General features: G+C 42.9%; 1 protein-coding gene across 4 annotated transcripts in view; it reads right to left on the bottom strand.

Annotated features, from left to right (window-relative positions):
- Window positions 1-1,775: 1,775 nt before the first annotated feature.
- Window positions 1,776-19,824, bottom strand: part of SLC45A4 (solute carrier family 45 member 4) — a 69,933-nt gene continuing 51,884 nt past the window's right edge. For 3 of the 4 annotated variants that reach the window (XM_064442012.1, XM_064442013.1, XM_064442014.1), the window contains exons 3-8: window positions 14,812-15,000; window positions 11,613-11,792; window positions 10,426-11,501; window positions 10,232-10,331; window positions 9,049-9,260; window positions 1,776-8,215 (exon numbers count right to left, since the gene is read on the bottom strand). In XM_064442012.1, coding sequence (XP_064298082.1) covers window positions 7,853-8,215; window positions 9,049-9,260; window positions 10,232-10,331; window positions 10,426-11,501; window positions 11,613-11,792; window positions 14,812-15,000 — 2,120 coding nt within the window. In that variant the 3' untranslated portion in view covers window positions 1,776-7,852. The remainder of the gene's footprint in view (window positions 8,216-9,048; window positions 9,261-10,231; window positions 10,332-10,425; window positions 11,502-11,612; window positions 11,793-14,811; window positions 15,001-19,824) is intronic. The other variant, XM_064442015.1, reaches the window with a different exon arrangement.

Below are 19,824 nucleotides of genomic sequence, written 5' to 3'. Positions count from 1 at the left end.
AGGACCCTGGGGGTGTTGGTTGACAGCCACCTGAACATGAGCCAGCAGTGTGCCCAGGTGGCCAAGCAGGCCAACAGCATCCTGGCTTGTATCAGGAATAGTGTGGCCAGCAGGAGCAGGGCAGGGATTGTGCCTCTGTACTCGGCACTGGTGAGGCCGCACCTTGAGTGCTGTGTTCAGTTTTAGGCCCCTCACTACAAGAAGGACATTGAGGTGCTGGAGCATGTCCAGAGAAGGGCAACAAAGGTGGTGAAGGGTCTGGAGAGCAGGTCTTATGAGGAGCGGCTGAGGGAGCTGGGGTTGTTTAGCCTGGAGAAGGGGAGGCTGAGGGGAGACCTCCTCACTCTCTACAACTCATTGAAAGGAGGTGGTAGTGAGGTGCGTGTTTTAATTGTGCCCATAGAGGACAGGGATGTAGGACAGTCCCAGCCACTTAATCCCCATGTCACTTTGGGCTCTGTTGCACAAAGTCCCCCATGGTGAGGACGCGCCCCCAGGGCGCTGCTGAGTGAAGTGGGGCAAGGAGGGGAAGCTCTTGCCCTTAGAGCTGGCAGCTAAGCACCACACAGCCACTTGCTCGCTCCCCTGTACTTCATAGCCCTATACCGCTACTATGAAGAAAATTAACTCTATCCCAGCCAAAGCCAGCACAGCCCTCCTCTCAGTCTTCTGTAGGTATTTGGAGTGGACCCTTTCCTGGTGAGGCAGGGCCACGCTCTTCCCTTGGTGCAGGTGGGAAAGCAAGTTCATAGCCCAGGCCAAAAGTCAGATTTACCGTGTTTTTTGTTTTAACTTCTTCCTTAACCTCAGGTCCCATAAGAAAAGTGCGCAGCTGAGATGCGTTTATTCAAAAATGAACCAAACACTGTGTGGGCATCGACTTCTCTGAGCTGCTGATGCCGATTCTGAAAAAGTGCCTTCATGAGAAGTCATAGATCAAAATCCATCAAGTAAACTGCTAGAAATTAAAGCAGGACAACCAAACTCTTTACAGTCCAAGTTCAACCCTGTCAGCTGGCATCTGTAATCTGATACAGAGGTCCCTCCAGCTTTCCCTCTCGTCACTTGCACTGGCCCAAGAGGTTAATTGGTTTGGGTGTGAATTGGCTTCTCTGGAAGCTACTTATGGTTATGCTTATTTCCTCCTGAAATGCTCCCAGGCCCTCCCGCGCAGAGGGAACCCACACCACGGTGAGGCAGAGGCATGGGAAAAGGCACATGTGCTGGCAAAGGAGGGACGAGACCCTCCCTGCTGTGATGGCCAGAGCCTGAGCCCTGGACGCAGCCCCTCAAGCCCTGGCAGCGCTCTTGCTGATGGCATGAGACGAGATTTTGCTGCCTTAGCAGGTGACAGCCAGCACCCCTCGTCTCCTCTGGGGAACAGGTCAGAGCAACCAGGGCCAGAGCCGCATCTGCAGTGGGGGACGTACACCCCTCCCCGGCCTCACTGGTTTGTTTCTCCATCTGCGCTCCCTCCGTTGTGACACCTGAACTCTGTGTCAGTAGAGTTTCTCAAGCGTTTGTGAATTGTAACACTTGGGGGTTTTTTTGTCAGCTAATATTTGGGAGTAGCATTTTTAGAAATACTAATTAAGCCTTTGGAAATAAGTGAATACTACTCGTCTTGTACAGCTTAGGGACAAGGAGAAGCAGCAGCAGTGTTTGGCCTGGAGCGAGGAGCCCGCGTCGCTGCCAGCCCCGCAGGCGCATCACAGAAAGGCCGTGCGCTTCTACTCGCATTCCCTACAAACAACACAGGAAGGCAAGCCACCAACTCTTACTGAAATGTTTATTAAGATCGAACTTCAGAACAACGGATCGGAACACAATGTCTCGTGGAGTAGAATATTTCTAAATTGATTTTTCTTTTCTATGCATAAATGAAAAAAAATCAAGATTATACAAAAAGAACAGAAAGTGCAGAACACAATAAAACAGTTCTCATGCAACCAATCTTTAAAACCTTAAAACAGAAAATAAGCTCAGTGTAGAAATAAAAACCATACATACATTATGCCGTCTACGCACTCAAACATTCATCTGTGACATTACTTTTCTTTATCCCTTTTTCCTCATAAAACTTAACATTATGTGTTTAACACATGCTTATAAACATTGCTAAACTCAGCAAGAGCTATTATAGTGCCCCAACTTAATAAGTTGATAAAAAAGTAGTTGTCATATGGCCAGTTCACAAAGGAACTAAATATTCTCTTTTTTTTTTTTTCTGCTATGAGATGCCTATATGCAGCTTTCTATTAATATGAGGCATTTAAAATAAGCTGGTCATTTGGCTACCAAAAGGGCTTAGTGTTCATGTTACATCAGAAAAAAAAATTAGTAACTGCCAATTTGTTGAAAGAAAAGTCTTTCTGCTTTTTGGAGCCATTTAGTACATTTTGGCTATCACTGCGGACCCAATAGGTGCAGACTAAATAAATTTCCCTACTTTGGCTAAATGCTCTTAGAGCTTCACCCCCCAGCTTCAAAATTTAAGCAAAAAAGTGTGTCAGAGCATATAAAATTGAATTGCGTCCTGGATTTTCACTAAAGCTTGCGCAGGTCACAAGGGTGTCACAAGTCTTAATTTTAGCAGCTGCTCTCTCCGGGCGTCTCCTCCCTTCAAGGAGGTATTTGTCCCTCCTGGGCACGCCTCGGGGTCCCCCCAGGGCGAAGGAAGGTAAGGTGGAAAGCCAGGTGAGCCACAGGGCTGCTCAGGTTGAGGAGCCAAACAAAAGAGGTTTTCCAGGAATTTTCCTTTACTTAAAAGGAAAAAACTGGAACATTGTAACAAGCAGACCTTGCTGCCCTGGCAGACGTTAGGAAAAGGCAATTGAGCCTTTTTGTTGTTATCTAACACAATTCCCTAAGCATCTGGGCTGCCGAGCCTTGAAAATATTTTGATATGTGGGCTTCTGCAGCTCGCCTTTGCCAACGGCTTGTTCTGGATGCAACATGAGAAACAGAAAACTTTGGGTAGCTCCACTTTTTAAAAATGACCATTTTTCGATGCACTTTACAAACGTTCAGCTTTGTCATTTAAGGAAGAATAACAGCTAGAGGACTCTCTGTAACCATAAAGTTTCTGCAAAGAAAAATAAAATTTGGTATTTCTTCTACACAGTCATTAATAACATTTCTGTGCAACATTTGGTGTTCGTTACATTTTTTGGCCTATTAAAAGGAAACAAGGACAAAACAGCTGCAAATAAAAACAACTTGTCTTTCACGATAGATACTTCAGATGCCGAAGCTGCTACATGTGCTTGGGATATCATGCAGGAGTTTACTTATTCATTTAAATAGGATACATATTTATAGCTGAGCTCATCTCGCATCGGACTAGGATGTGGGAAACCTGGAAGAACTCAGTTGAAAACATTGCTGAGTACAGTGACGACGAGCACACAACCACCGAAGATATTTTGGCCCGAGCAGTGTGTATATAAATGTATATACACACAGATACATATACACACACACGCACCTAAAAAAACCCCCAACTCTCAGTGATTGAACTACAATTCATCGTAGGGACCAAACAAAGCAGTGTCGCGCAACCCGGCTACAATTCTACACAAAACTACTGAAAATGTGAGCGACCCCCATGCCACCAGGAGAAAAGCCCCCTCCCTGAACTCCCCTCCTGCTTGGATGCGGAGGGAGATCTCCCAGGAACAAACTGTGACTTTCCCCACCTTTATCTGTAAATGTGACCTCAACCCACGTGGCTGCAAGACCCCACTGGTAGCCATGAAAATCCTGCCTTTAATGGTGGACATCGGCGGAAGGCCAAGCTGATCACAAACCGAGGGCGGGCGGATGCGTTTCTAATGATGGAACTGAGGTTTTAATGAGGTACCTGGCAATAATCCCTGTTGTTATCGCTGTCATTCCAAGGGCTGGGGGGATTCAGATCAGATGGGAGAGGAATGAGAAAGGCTCAGCCCTCACTTCCACGGAAAACCTCACGCAAGCCTGTTTCAGCATGGGGTCTGCATGCCAGCACCGGTACTGGCAAGAAAACTGGGAGGCTAAATTCACAGCTGCCCCCTTTTCAGCCTGCCGAGCCAGGAATAGAAAAAGACTCCAAGCGAAAAGGGGAAAAGGACACTGTGTGTTTCAAGGAGCACTAACTTCCATTGCATTTACTGGCTTCCTCCCTTCTGATGATGAACAACCCACATCTTTCCATAACTGCTTACTGCCAGTGCTAGCAAGCGACCAGATTCATGTCATTAAAAGGCTATTTAGGTAATAAATCTCTATGAAAGTCATCTAACCAGCAGGAAGAGAAACATTCCTAAGAAATTATTGCTTCTGGAGTCTGAGATTGCCATCCACAAGCATCACAGATCTGACTGGACTCTTGCAATAACCTGACGGTGCAAAATCCTCACTACGCCTTTCCAAGCGGTTAAAGTTTGAGCTTCTCTGCTCTCATGTGAAATACGTCCAGACATGCAGCTTACCAGCTACAGCCCTCGAGAATCTGAGCACTAGCAGTGTCTCGTGTCCGAGGTGTTACACATCACCAAGACCGCGGCAGAATACGTTGAAGTTGTTTACAGCACAGAGCAACACAGAATGAAACCACCAAACCTTAAGCCCACTGCAGTAAGAGTCCAAAGAGGTGGAGCACGCACAACGACTTTAACTAGACAGTAATACCGACGAACAAAAACCAATGCTGCTTGTCACCAGGAATATGAAAACACAAACCAAACCCTTCAAATCTCTCTTCCCGCAACTTCTGCAATAAACACATAAAAACGCACTACTTTACCTTTTAATCGTGACTAAGAAAAAAAATAATTTCTGTATCAAAAGGTAAAGAGACACATGAAGAAATAAGTCATTGCCCACTCTACCCTGAGAAGTGCTGGGGCTAGAAAGAAAACTCTCTCAAATTCAAGAAAAAAGCATTACTATAGATCTCGGGAGCCATCACCGGCAGCGCCGTGGAAGCCAGCGCGGTGGTTTCACAGGCTGGCCGAGGTACAGGAGGAGATACTTTGGCAGGGGCTCCCCAAGTTGACTCTTCGGGCAGTATGACAAATACTTCAGCATGTTTACAATGGATAATTATTTCCTTCAGCTTTACAGGGGAGTGAAATAGAGCTTCCTGTTACAAGGCAGTGTGCATATTCATGCGTTACGAATGGTAATTAAACAGCCCTATAAACAACTCCAAATATGGATTTTAACATCCAATTCTTAGAAATGAGGATACGCCAAACACTGGCTGGGACAAAACTGGACCTGCCCTGCCTCTGACTGAAACCCTCTGGGTTTGAAACGTCCTTCCTCCCTCCTCACCCTTTCCCCTGACGGAGAAAGCTAAATAAAGGTGTGTGAGCTCACCCCCTGCAATGGTTTCACATTCCCTCAGCTGGCTGTGAAGTGAGAGGGAGGTTCAAATTCTCCCTCTTTGCTCGGTCACCTCGATGGTGCTGTGAAAGAAGCCTTGGCTTACTGAGGCTCTTGAAAACACACTGATCCATGAAGCTCCTGGGGAAAAGGGTAAGGCTGGCACCGGCTGGAAGCTGCAGATTTTTTAAACCGTAGCAGAACCTTTTGAGAAATGGAGATTAAAAGAAGGAGTACTTGACAGCATTCATTTAACCAAAAGCAGAATCTTCAAGGAGCTTTAAAAATAAAATATTAAAGCTTTAAAATGTCAACTCAATGTGTATTTTACATGAATGCCAGTTATAGGGTGAAATACAACTCATCTCTGTTATATATGAACATCACCAGAATATATTAAAGGAAACTGAGATGATAAAATTCACGGCAGAAGTTCAGTTAAAGTATTTCTCACAACTGATTTCTTCAATAAGGTCTCATATTCTTCAGTAGTATTATTCCCCTGTCTGAACACAGTTCACAGTATGTGTTCTAAATAAAAAAAAGATATTCAACTTAAAGAAAGACTTTCTCAAGACACTTGAAACAAACAAATAAAAAAACCTTAAGTCCTGTGCGATTACATGGACTTTAGTGCTCGATTTCACCAGCCTGAAAACAACACTGTCACCCTTGATAGCATCGGACATTGGCACCGACTGAAAGCCTTCAGCTAAGAAACCCACGTACGCCACCAGGAATTCATCAACGACGCTGGCCAAGACTGCGCGATAACTTCAAATATACCAAAACATACATTTCTTAAATATATTGACAATTCAAGTAATTTATTAAAAACGGCTTTTCATTTTGAAATATATATTCTTCTTTCGAACGACTATATTGCAGCATGATTTACACGTGTATTTTAAAGTACTGGAGTATGAGAAGTTTGAGGCAGCAGAAATCTTACAAGGAGCTGTGATTTGTCTGTTTAGCATGTGGATTGACTGCAGCCCGGAGCTCCATGCGAAAAATGAGTAAATAGTATCACAAACACTTTTTTATAAGATGACAAACGGAAGTTCGGTTACTAAAGTTTCTTTAGCTGCTGGATCCCTGAGCTTTGGCTGCCCATCGACTTGGGGCACACTGCTAGCGATCCAAACACTATTTGAAATCAGATTAGCACAACTCTTTCAAGCTCTTCACAGGAAAACGTCTTTGCGCTGCAGCTATGTCCTGAATCAAGGAAGGGGGCATGGAGGATGTGCCGATGACATTGGTACAGTGGCTTGGAAGAGCTCCAGCCTACAATTCCTCCAACACAGGGACTGGAACAGCAACACATGCTAGCAGATTGAATTTTAAGGCCTAAAAACTGTTTCTGACAGATTGTTATACACCCAGACTATGCCATAAAGCGACGGAGGTAGGCCTTCGGTTTACCTTGTTGTACTGACGCTGTGCCTTTACCTTGGCTGCTGCGCTCCCAGCCAGAAGGTTAAAAAGTGCAATTAATCGACTACTTCCTTTCCCCATGAGAGAGAATCCACACACCCCCTCCCACGAAGCTGACCCCAGAGGCGCCCTTTCTCCGTGGCAGCAGCTTCATCCAGAGATGATCAGGTTTAAATGCCAAGAAACCCCCCGCGTTCACCAGCACGCAAAACTCCGAGCTAAAAATTGTCACAGCATATTCCAACGACATTCATAAAATTCAGCACTTGTGATAAAAACCTGTCAGTGCTGGTCATCTCTCCCAGTTGCTGCTCCTTCCATCCACAGTTCCCATCACACACCGAACGTCACCCTCTCCTGACAAGCAGCAGACTCGGGAGTAGTTGTTGAACAGTATGACTAAAAGGATTCACGGCAGTTTCTTAGAAACCGCAGTAATTGCTTTTGTTTTTCTCAGAAATAATTGCAAATAAAACTATTCTGTAGTAATTGCACTAACAAAAATGTGAAGTCTAAAATGAATGTTAAAGAACTGTAGCTGTCAGACCAATAATATCATGCTTGTGAAAAAAATTGATCAAGATGCCTAAGCGTTTCATTCAGCTATTACACGAGTGAAATCTGAAATGTTCAGACAAAAAAATAGCAAGAGACTAGAAGTCAAGATAGCTTCCATTTTCAGTTAGTTTAAAAACAGCCGAAAACTTAATTTTTCTAACTGCTAATTGTATACACTGCGAGTCTCATGCAGATTAATAAAACTCATTTGAAATCTAAATGTATTCTTAATAAAAAAGTGTTCAGAAATGACATTTCTATGGTGTAGAGAAAGCAATTAGCATCGTAGCTACCTGTTCAAGCCTATATTAAGGACTACAGAATTTCATTTACACTTTTGCATGAAACTGCCTTTTCTTCTGCAATTTTAGGTACAAGTAGTGAGGATCCTAATTTGTTTCCCTGGGTGCGGGTGGGGGGGTGGGGAAAGAAAAGTTCTTGACCCTGCACCTGCCCTCCCTGGAATGTGGGTGAACAGCAAGCCTTACACGGCTGACTCGCCCTCCAGCTCCGACGCAGCAGCTCCTTTGCGCGTGAGCTTCAGCACAGTCGGCTTGTCTGTGCTCGTGCCGTTGCCCTCGGTTGTCTCCAGAGGACCTAGTCCTTTCTGTTCTTCCTTTGGCTCTTCATTGACTTCAGGGTAAATCACCAAGAACGTAGCTGTCAAAAAACCCAGGAAGGATCCCACTGAAGCCACCATGGGAATGACTCTGACTGTGCCAACTGCATCCACCACACCGCCAAGCGCAGAGGCCACGAGGATCTGGGAGATGTAAACCTGACATGACAGAATAGCACAGTCTATGCCAAACCCTCGCTTGGAGTTCCCGGGGCTATGGTGAATGTACTGGAAAAAGACAAGAAACACGTTAGGAGGTAAAACAATGGACGAAATATTTAAACACTAGTATCTTCCTTGAATTTCTCAGTCACACAGTCAACTTTACGCCATCCTCGTTTATCACTCAGGCTATACAAGTCCAGAGCAACAGCCTCCTTATATACTTATCAATGGCCTCCTGATATTAAACAAAGAGGCAGATATTTACTGGGGCGCTCCTGGCGTGAATTGGCTCCAAGATCAGGTTTTGTAAAAACAAATTTACATGAAACAGTTGGTGGGAATTATTTTTATGATTACAAAATGGAATCTCCCTCCCAATCCCTATGCAGAAACATGTTAAAATAAATGGTCCTGTAATTTGTAACACAAATGGAAGAGTGCTAAAAAGTGGAAAGTAGATCTGTCCTTGTTTCCAGCAGAAACAGTTTGCCTCATGTCTCCCCAAACTTATAGTGGCACCTCAGTATCGAAGACCTCAAAGAGCCTGAGCAAAGCTAACACAGCACATCAGAAACAGCAGTAAAAGCTAGGTATATAATAAATGCTCCAAAAATTATTTCATTTCTCTTCATCTACCATATGCGCCCAAATCCTTTTACACCACAGCACAGGGTAAAGCAATCATGACCCCACTGAGCCAACCTGACGCTAATACCATCTGATTTAAGCAGCGGCTCTTGCTATTTATTATCAAGGATGAATCTGCGCTTTGACACACACCTCAGCAAAGCAGGTATCTCAGCTAATGGGATTTAATAAATCCGTTTTGCCACTGTGATCTTCAGGGAAACATGAACGCTCTGCCTTGATTAAAATAGTTAAAATATTCCACATACCTGTTTAATATCATGGTATTGTCCCAAAAGAGCATAGGGGCAGTAGGAGATACTCATAGACACTATTCCCATCGTGCTGATCATTATCATGGTGACGTACACGTTGGGGAACATAGCCATCACCGCAGTGCCAAGAGAAAAACCCAGCGTGCCCAGGATGTAGATCACTTTTATACTAAGGTCATAGTTGTCCAAGTATTTCTGCAACAAGGCTGCAGAGATCAAGAATAAAACACAAATATCAGTTTACTCAGTGTAGTTTTATGCTATCGACATGGCCACGGCAGCTCAATGTGCTGTGTGGGACTTGGATGCTCACTACATATTTGGTTTGTCTTTGCAGCATGGCTCAGCCCTCACTGGGAAAAGGATGCACTGCTACTTCAGAAACCGGGGAGCAAATGAGCTCAGAGACTTGCCTAAACTATGCTACAAGTCTGAGGCAGAACAAAATGCTTTGAAACTCAAACATATCATAGTCTATTAATGAATTTTACCTATTTATTAACTTTACCAATGCAGGTACACTCTGAGCACACAGGAAATTATGTTTCTAATGCAAGCACGTTCGCTAAACAAAGTGATCAGATGACTGATGTTTATAACCACATTTCAGTTTGTGTTCAGAAACAAGCTGCCCACCTGAGCTTCAATTGGACATGCCTCAACAAGGAGGCTGTCCCCATGATACCGATCTGTGCAGACATGCCTGCACGTGTGCTGCAAACAGCAGAATTTAGGTTGGGCAAAAGCTTTCAATTTCAGTCTGTATTCCCAGTCTAAATTGTTTGTAGTTGTTTTATCTGTTATTAGAGAATGAGAGACTTTCAGAAATGTATAATTTTGTTTTTAAAAACAGTCTTTGAAAAAACCCTCTTACACGTTTGAATCTTCTAACAAGCATAACTTAGTTTCCTGATGACTAGCTAAATGCCATTCAATATCCTTGGTATCATTTTGTGCTTTATGCCACTGATCTGTTCATATTCCCACCTCTACATTTGGAGGGATTTTTTAATATTGATTCTCAAAGAAGCCTCTCCCCATATGACCACGCAAAATGCTTTTCCAAAATATCCTTCAGCCCAAACAAGGAGGCGCAGGCTAACTGAAGCAAAACTATTTTTACCTTGCAAACACATATATGAGGTGCGTTCCACTGTCTGACTGTGCAGTCTCTTACCTGAACAAACAGCAGCAGTAGCAGCATAGATTACCAGTCCCCAGCATCCCATCTGAACTCCAGCATTATAGGCATGTAACTCAGTTGAATTAGAAGGGGCCTGCAACAAAGACAAACGCAAAGCTTTTCTTGTAACGAACACATCTCAAATGAATAAAAGTAAGCAGGTTGGCCAATGGTAACTGTTCTCTTACCTTTGGATCGCCCTGAAAGATGACCTGGCCCATGAAATCTGTATAGAACACAGCTTCAGCAATGATCGAAAACCAAGTTAAGAGGTGACAGACGCACAGTCTCAGCAGCTCCTTTGGCATCTTTAGCATTGACAACCACAAGAGTCTGACAGTGGTTTCAGTTTCCCCCTCTTCGCTCTCTGTGTCTCCACTTGAATTGGTCGTGCCGCTCTGATTCCTGTGTCTGTACCTCTGTCGCTGCCGCTTCTGCATGTCGTAGATATCGTTCATGCTGCGTGAGGACTTTATCAAGACGATGGCATTGGCCCGACGAAAGCGATAGCGGTGAGAGCCTATTTTGCCATAGTACGAGAAGGTGTAAGATGGCTGACGGTAGAACATGTGCCTCCGCCTTCGCATGGAGTTTGATGTACTAGATTGCTTCATGCCTATTCTAGTGTGTCCATTGAGGAACTCTTTTGGTAGGGAGCCATTCATATTTGGGACTTTATCTTCATTTAAGCGATTATCAAGCAACATTTCCTCCTCTTTCTCATTGTCCCTGAGGAAAGCAGACAGGTGGTTGAGTTTGGACTTCATGATCTCTTGGCTTGTGTTGTGGGGAGTGTTTGGATATGAAGCATCCTGAAAAATGGAAGGTTCAATGTCATGCAGAAAAAGTAGCTCCGATTCAATTTCCAACGTAGCATCAGGCATGTGCAGAACTGAGTCACTCTTACTTCTTACAATGTTCACCTCAGGAAACTCCATATTGAGATCATGCTCTGACTGAACCTCATCATGAAACATAGATGCTCCATACGGCTCTTCCTCACTAATTACATTCAGTCGATTCAGAGGGGGGAGACTACCACTGAATTTGACGCTTGAAAGTGTGTCTCCTTCGTCGTCAACCCTGTCCTGCTGAGGATTATATTGCTCTTCTTCAATGCTAAAAAGGTGGAGAGCAACGGAGACAGAGAAAATAATGGCTGCAAAGAAGAAAAGGACTTGCTCTTGAGATTTAAAAATACCACCCAGGAAGGTCTGTGTCCAGTCCAGCCCTCCTAACATATAACCGATTGCTCCTCCAAGACCTGTGGAAGAGGAAAAAATGAGAAGTGAGTTCAGAAAAAAATCAATTCAGTCACAACTTGGTCATCAGGAAGAACTGACAGCTGCCAAAAATATATCAACTAGCTCCATACCAGCTGAAAACGCATGGATGTTAAGGGCCATGTCTTGTTCTTCACTGTCCACCACATCCAACAAGTAGGCCCGAATTGGCCCTTCTGTTGCATCAGCGCAAAAATCCAACACCACAACACCAAGCACCGTGAGAACTATACCAATGGGCTGCTTGTCCGGGACATCACCGATAGCCAGACCTGAGGAAAAATGGAAGAGGAATCTGAGCATGTCATTCAAAAACGGAAAACTACTAAGAGCAGGTTTAGCTCCTTAAGAAAAGGTGGCCAACACACTCACTGAAAACATTCCTTTACAGAGTAAAATGGCAATTTCAGCTGTTTGGCACAGCTTTACGGAAGGTCTGCGACAGAAGCTTCTGTTTTTATATTTTTAAGCCTGACATTCATTTTTCAAAATGTTATTTTAAAAACATCTCTTAAACCTGAGAGAGCATTAGATACTATTTCATGTTCCTCGTGTATATCTTCCTTCAAATTCTGAAGGCTGTTTTTATAAAAGACAGCCATGGTGAGAGAAGAGACAATCCAAAACCAAACTGTCGTACCTCATCCATCAGTTACAAACACAGGTAACTGCACTGCTGACAGCACTCCTGACACGGTGCCCATCATGTGCTGCGACCATTACAACAGGATAAAGTGAATTTTAACCCCCACACCACTCTCTGCTTTTCTTTTCGTCATATTTTCTAGATCACTTTTACAAGCAAAACTTTCAAGGATGAAGCAACATGAAGGTATTTTGCATTGCAAAAAGCATCAGTCAGCTTCTGTTGATTGCACGGGATGAAACGCTTTTTGTCTACAGAGTAGAAAGGCAGCATTAGTCTATAGCTGGAGAATTTATCATGAAACGACCGTTGACAAAAGCATGAATTACTTGAATCAGAGAGACTTAAACGTTACACATGCAAGACACTAGTAAAACCATTAGCGTAACTGATAAAAATGACATGAAAAGCGATGAACTGGCTAAGCTACCAAAAATAATCTAAATCTCAAGTGCTATGATTCCTGCATATTCAATCCTCATTTATACCAAGCCCTCTGAATGTGAAAGAAGTTTATGTATGTTCCACGCTCGGCTGAATCTCGCAGTGGAAAACACCAACACCAGTGCTTTAGATTCGTTGGAAACCTGAGCAGTGCGTACAGTGGAGAGACCAAGGGTGGAAGAAGATCTACACACAGCTGTTCTCCTGGGACATGGTCTTATTATTATTAGGAATGGAGAACCTCTTTTTTTAGCATGCTCCTTGTTCTCCTCCCAATGACTCCTATTGCCAGAGGCCAGGTTATGAAAAAGGGTACAATACAATGACCACCTTAGTTTTTGCACTATCTCCTGTAGCTCCAAACTGAAATTAGGAATGCAAGTAACTGTAGACTAAGGACAGGAAAATGTGAACATAAAATGGGAAGACAGAGACAACGAAAGCATACAGGGTCCATCTAGGAGAAAATCTGGTTACAAATGAGGCCTTTTCCTGCAAACCCTGACACCCCCTTTTGCGAGAGACTGATAAGTGGTGCCTTTTCTCTCTGAAAAGTGACACAAGCCACCATTTCAAAAACTTCAGTTAAAGAGGGACTAATATTGCTTTATCATATTGCACATCTGCTCTAAATAGTAGATTAAGTGCTGTCTTATGCTGATGTAAATTAAATGTTAGTAGCAAATCTCTATATTCTAGTATGGAACAAGTGTAAGAAAAGACCATGGACTGGCTCTCACTTCAGTTCACTCCAGGCTCCCTTAGGAGAGACACAGCAGTGTTCAAAGTGTTTTTCAGAAGAGGGTTTCATTCAAAATCTAGCACAACCATGTCCCAGGAATGGATGCATAAAGCATACAGCTCACTTTCACGGTGCATTGCAACAACCTCTCTGTTTTGAAGACGTTTCATTGCACAAAGGCACCACTGGAGTATCTGGAAAGCGCAGGTTTTCTAGAAAGCTATGCAATAGACTGTTTTACAGTGTAACAAAGAATTGGAGAAAAATCAAAGGCAGTATTTTCTGCTGGATTATTAAAAGGTGAGATACTTCAAAGTAAACCTGTAAACTGCGTATGAGCTTTGCTTGCCAGTATCAACGGCTACAGACCTAAACCACTGTGCGGAAGTAAAAGTTTCTTATCAAATGAAATCTTGTAAAAGGGCTGCAGCCTAACATCTTGCACGCATCTGGACGAGGAGAAATAAGCCTTGGAGACACAATTACCAAGTACAATTGATACCATATGATAGCAATTCAAATAATTAATATTTATTGCTTGGGTAAATTAAAAAAAACGTAAGCTAAACATCATTCATCTAAACAGTCTGTCCGCTGTGGTTTGCGGAAAATTGGAAACCATCATAGGGCACCCCAATCTGGCTTTAAAAAGCTAATGTGCTGAGCCAAGGTAACGTTCCACTCATTTCCTCAATTAGTAAGGCTTTTTCACAATAGAGCTGCACCTAACTCCCCAAAAAAGAGAGCCAAGAGGATATTATTAGGTGCTAAGTTCCTTTCATTTGCATCAGTCCAACCATGATGTAAACATTTCCCCAAATGTACTTGCTGTTACTTCTCCTACACTAAATTTACAAAGAGATTGGAGATTGTAGATTAAGCTTGGTAGTAAACTAAATTCAAGGGAAACTATTTTTACCAGCTTTGATGGGGTCTCAGGAAAAATTATTTTCCCACAAAGTTTTTGATAAACAAATATTAACTGTGTTCTGGACTTTTTCAATACCAGGTCTAAGAAAAGCACAAGAAAAAGTGAAAAGATAATTTTTGAAATAATGCTGGAAACAGGATGTGTTGCCAGATATGCATTAAAGGGAAAATGGATCACAACAGGAAACATTTCCCTGTGAACAGGTTGCTACAATTTTCCCATGTCAAGGATCGACCAAATTCGTCTCAGCGACTGCAAACATTACACTGGCAACCATTGTATTAATAACGCTGTATTAACAGTTACAGCTGTGATTGCACAACACTCAGTACAGCACCGTAAGCTTCGAATAATAACAACAACATGCAGGATGGACAGCTCAAATGTAGCACTGTGGAGGTTTCTAATGATTTTAACACTAAACATAAGTTACACCAATTACATATCATTACCTTTAATTCCTACATAAAAATCTTAAAGCAGATATGTTAGCGGGAGATATACACAGGTGATATCCTCATTATTTACCTATAACAGAGCCATTAAGGAAAAGTGCAACTCCAAAGAGGACACCAATGCAGAGAGCAAGAATAAAAGGCCGCCGGCGGCCCCAGCTCAGCGTGCAGCGGTCACTAGCCGAACCTATAAGCGGAGTGAAGATCAAGCCCAGGATAGGGCTAAGGAACCAAGTGAGGCTGTAGTATTGTTCAGGAAGACCTAAAACAAAGACAAAAATGATTTAAAGGTTATGCGGTACACACCAAACATTTCACTTTATACACATGAAGTTGTATTATACCTTCGAAAACTGTAAATTGATCAGAAATTTACTTACAGTAAATCTGTGCCAAATGAACAACTCAGTTAAGATTTCTTATCAATGGTCAAAAAACAGCTAAGGAAAGCACATATATATCTTTTAAATAACTGGGCAATAAGAAGTGAACAATAGGTATATTTAAGCTACTAAAATAAAAGATAAAAAAATGTATCTACCAGTGGAATCGCTAGTCTAGTGTGGTGGGTTGACCCAGGCTGGATGCCAGGTACCCACCAAAGCCGCTCTATCACTCCCCCTCCTCGGGGGGGACAGGGGAGAGAAAATATAACAAAAAGCTCATGGGTCGAGGTAAGGACAGGGAGATGATTCAGCAATTACCGTCATGGGCAAAACAGACTTCACTTTGGGAAAATTAATTTAATTTATTACCAATCAAATCAAAGTAGGATAATGAGAAAGAAAAACTAAATCTTAAAACACCTTCCTCCCACCCCTCTCTTATTCCTGGGCTCAACTGCACTCCCAAATTATCCACCACCACCCCCACTCCCCGCAACGTGGCGCAGAGGGACGGGGAATGGGGGTTGTGGTCAGTATCACACGTTGTCTCTGCCGCTCCTTCCTCCTCCAGGGGAGGACTCCTCACACTCTTCCCCTGCTCCAGCGTGGGGTCCCTCCCACAGGAGACAGTCATCTATGAACTCTTCCAACATGGGTCCTTCCCACGGGCTGCAGTTCTACACGAACCGCTCTAGTGTTGGTCCCTTCCACGGGGTGCAGCCCTTCAGGAACAGACTGCTCCAGCGTGGGTCCCCCATGGGGTCACAAGTCCTGCCAGCAAATCTGCTCCAGCTTGGGCTCCTCTCTCCATAGGTCTACAGGTCCTGCCAGGAGCCGGCCCCAGTATGGACTTCCCATGAGGTCAGAGCCTTCTTTGGGCATCCACCTGCTCCAGTGTGGGGTCCTCCACACGCTGCCAGTGGATATCTGCCCCACCGCTAACCTCCATGGGCTGCTGGGGGACAGCCTGCCTCACCACGGGCTGCAGGGGAATCTCTGCTCTGGCGCCTGGAGCACCTCCTCCTCTTCCTCCTTCACTGACCTTGGTGTCTGCAGGGTTATCTCTCTCATTCCCACTCCTCCCTCTGGCTGCCAAGTTGCTGTTGCACAGTATCTTTCTCCCCTTCTTAAATATGTTACCACAGAGGTGCTACCACCATCATTGATGGGCTCAGCCTTGGCCAGCCCAAGGCCATCTTGGAGTTGGGTGGTATTGGCTTTGTTGGACATGGGGGAAGCTTCTAGCAGCTTCTCACAGAAGCCACCCTGTAGTTCCCCCACTACCAAAACCTTGCCCACACAATCCCAATACATCTAGATTAGTTACTACTGTCCAAAGAAAACCTCATACTTTTGCTGAATTTTGCTGAGTGTGCCAAATTTCTTTTGGTGGGCATCGTGGTGGGGACAGCCTCTCAGCCAACATGTGCTGTGTAGAAGCCCAACAGCTTTGTTGCATCCTCTATCCATTTGTGGACTATAAAAGCAAGTATCTGTGTCACATTTGGAAAGCTACCTCCTTGTCATATACACGTGTCCCCTTCTCAGCAAAACTTTTAACATTCAACAGGAGTTGAACATTATAGTGGCACTGTTCATCTAAGGCCACCACCATAAAGAGTCACTAAAGATTTAATGGACAGAGTGACGGACAAAATTTGACTGTCATATGAAATTGTCCCATTTGTAAGCACAAAAATGTTTACTTATAAAATTGAACAATGGACAATAAAAGAAAAAGCAATTACTCATTAACCTATCGAGAGCAGCTAAAGAGGCTTGTTCACCTCTATGATTTGTGCTTTTTTTTTTCCAGAACTGAAGTGACTGTTTATAGGATCAAATGGAAATAAATTGGATTTATTATGTAATATTTACCTAGGAAAAAAACTTTGTTACAAATAATTTCTGAAGAAAACCCCCAAAGCCCTGCTTTACACCTCTCCAGCATGGAGAGCAATGGCCTGCAGATGGCAGACTGGCCCAGAAGAGCAGCTACACTCAGGTCCTTGGAGATCCGCCTCCCTCTCCGTTTATCAGCATAAGTCAGGTAACCACTTTGACATGTTTCTAAGCAAACCATTAAAAACAAACCAATCGATTTCTTGTAGTCCAACTGATGCCAAGACTGAAAGAACTCAGTATCTTTACCCTAGGAAGGAAAACAATTAATTATTCAAAACCATGTATTGTGCGAGTAGCATTTGACCTTTGCTATCGAGATCAACCTGTACTTTATGCTCCCCCTGCAGCGTGTTGAGGCATCCATTACCAAGCAGGATTATACCAATCCCTGCCCCAAATAGCCTGTGCTGCAAATTTGGAAGTCTAATCTCCTGTTGTTTAAAGTGCCATCAAATCTTGACTAACGATGCTGACTTCTTCTACGAGATAAATCATGTGGAAAATAAGATATTTTTTTTTTTACCATATCTTACCATAAATAACCAACTTCACCATCAGGATTCAAAAATCAGATCTGAGGCCAAGGTCTATGTGATTTCACTCAACTCTGGCTAACGAACAAGCTAACGGTGACAGCTGCCTTGATGAACACAGAGTTACTGGAAGAGACTTGCCTTTTCTGAGCGTACATGACCAAACAGAAGTGCAGAGAAAATGTACATCTCCCCGTGATTTTAACATCCTGTTTTAACTTCACCGAGTTCAGCAGCCTTCCCAAGCAAGCAGGGTCAGGCATTGTATATTTAACTGGCACCTCACCTGCTCCTGATGATAACACTTATCGTTGCTTGAGCTGGCATATAGGTGCAGGGAATCCTGCTTTAAAAAAAAAATTAATGATGGAAGAGAGGAAACATTTAGTTCAAGGCAAGCAAAACTAAACAGTAGGCAGGTTATGATTCATTTAGGGTGAACAATTTTTCTGCAGGACACGAGAGAAATGGCAGTGTGTAAATACCCATCCGACTTTGCCTTCACAAAGCCACCCTGCTGAGCAGCAGTTATGCGTCAGAGGTTGCTATTGTGTGATGCCAACTCACTGCAGCGACTCTGTTTTAAACAAAGTCAGAAGCTATTGCTTAACCAATGCCATTAGTCTTTATTGTAGTGATCAACATCTGAAATAATTTGGTGTCATATCACTGGAAGAGGGCTGTATGTTGAGGGCAGCAGTTTCTTTTTGGAATTATGTTGTGACTTGTGAATTACGAGCTGGGACATTTCAATTGAGCTCATCCATCAGTAAACACTTGAGAGACACAGCGAAGTCTTACTGTAAATCATACAGTTGCTTTAAATAAACACAGGGGATGAAGGCTAGCAAGGGCTCTGTTACTAGGTTTATAAGCATCATCCTCTCTTATATGAATAAAAAACCTTGAATAGATAGATGTAAGTAAAATTGATGCAGTTAAGAGACTATCAATATTTCCAACGTCCATAGAGACAACCAACTCATTTTAATGGAGACTATGAGCAGAAACAAGAAGGAAATGCCAGTACAGCAGGGACAGGCAATAGGGGTGTACATCCAGGGACACCAGGGCCTTCACAGCTCGCCAGCCCTCTGTCCTTGTGGCCACCACTTTGTCTCCAGTCTACAACAGCACTTCTTTGTGGTGTATAAAAATTTTAACAAAAAAAGTTCTGGGAACACTTAATCCATTCAAAATGATGACTTCTGCACAGAATTAAAACCTGTTTACAAAATTTTTCCCTCAACTGTAAAAACGGCACATTTCTGAATTGGAAGGATAGGTATTTTTTTATGCTTTATAGCCACAGTTAACCAACTGTCATAAAAATGTCCTAAACCCAGTGATTTCTACTGCCAGCATTTCTTTGACTTCTGTACTTTCAAGGTCAACTTTGCATGTAGTAACTCAAAAATCAGATTAAGGCCTGCATTCTGGTTTGATTTTACAGGCCAGTAAAAGAAAGGAAAAAAGGGGTTTTACCCAACCTCTGTCAAATGCCTACAATTAGGGAGTCTTATCTTTTCATGTATGAGTCAGAGGAGAGACTGAAATGCTTTCTTGAGAAGGCTTTATTTTCACTGATTGAAAAGGGTGATCTTCCTAACATCTAAGCATTATAAATAAAAGCCTAAACCAAAATATTTACATTGAAAATGGCTTGCTTTGCAAAAGACATGAATCTCAATGATTTGAGAACAGAGCCAAGGATGTAGCTTTTACAAAAGGGTAAAAAGGACACTTAAAAAACCCAAGAACATTATGTTCGGAGATCCTTCTTTAGACAAACCACTGATTTTTTTTTTTTTTTATTGACCTACTCTTTAGCAGCCAAAATATCTATATTTAGAAAGAGACCATGATAAAAATCTATACAAGAATTAATAGTCCCATGCCAAGAAAAATGGAAGAATTTCTAAAACCCTTTCAGTGCTCCTCCAAGTAAACAGGAAAGGGATAACTTTCAAGTGAAACACAAACAATTCCCACAGGTTGTATAATGGTAGGAACCATCAGCATAAGCACAACCTGCTTTTTCTCTCACTGGAGAAGTCATGCTATAGGACTGCTTCCATAACCTAAGTGGCAGGGCTCTTAGAAAATACATTTGAAGTGCAAGCTAGCAGCTTATAAAATCATCATATGTGCTTTATATACAGCTTGCAGATTTCAAAATAGCTATTTATTAAGTGAAATGTATGACTTTATCATAAGTATGTAAACAGTGATATCGTCACATTAGAATTCAATTGGTGACTC

The sequence above is a fragment of the Phalacrocorax carbo genome, chromosome 2 (assembly GCF_963921805.1).
Source record: "Phalacrocorax carbo chromosome 2, bPhaCar2.1, whole genome shotgun sequence".
In the NCBI taxonomy this organism is placed as follows: Eukaryota; Metazoa; Chordata; class Aves; order Suliformes; family Phalacrocoracidae; genus Phalacrocorax; species Phalacrocorax carbo.
This window is presented reverse-complemented; position numbering and strand designations above follow the sequence as displayed.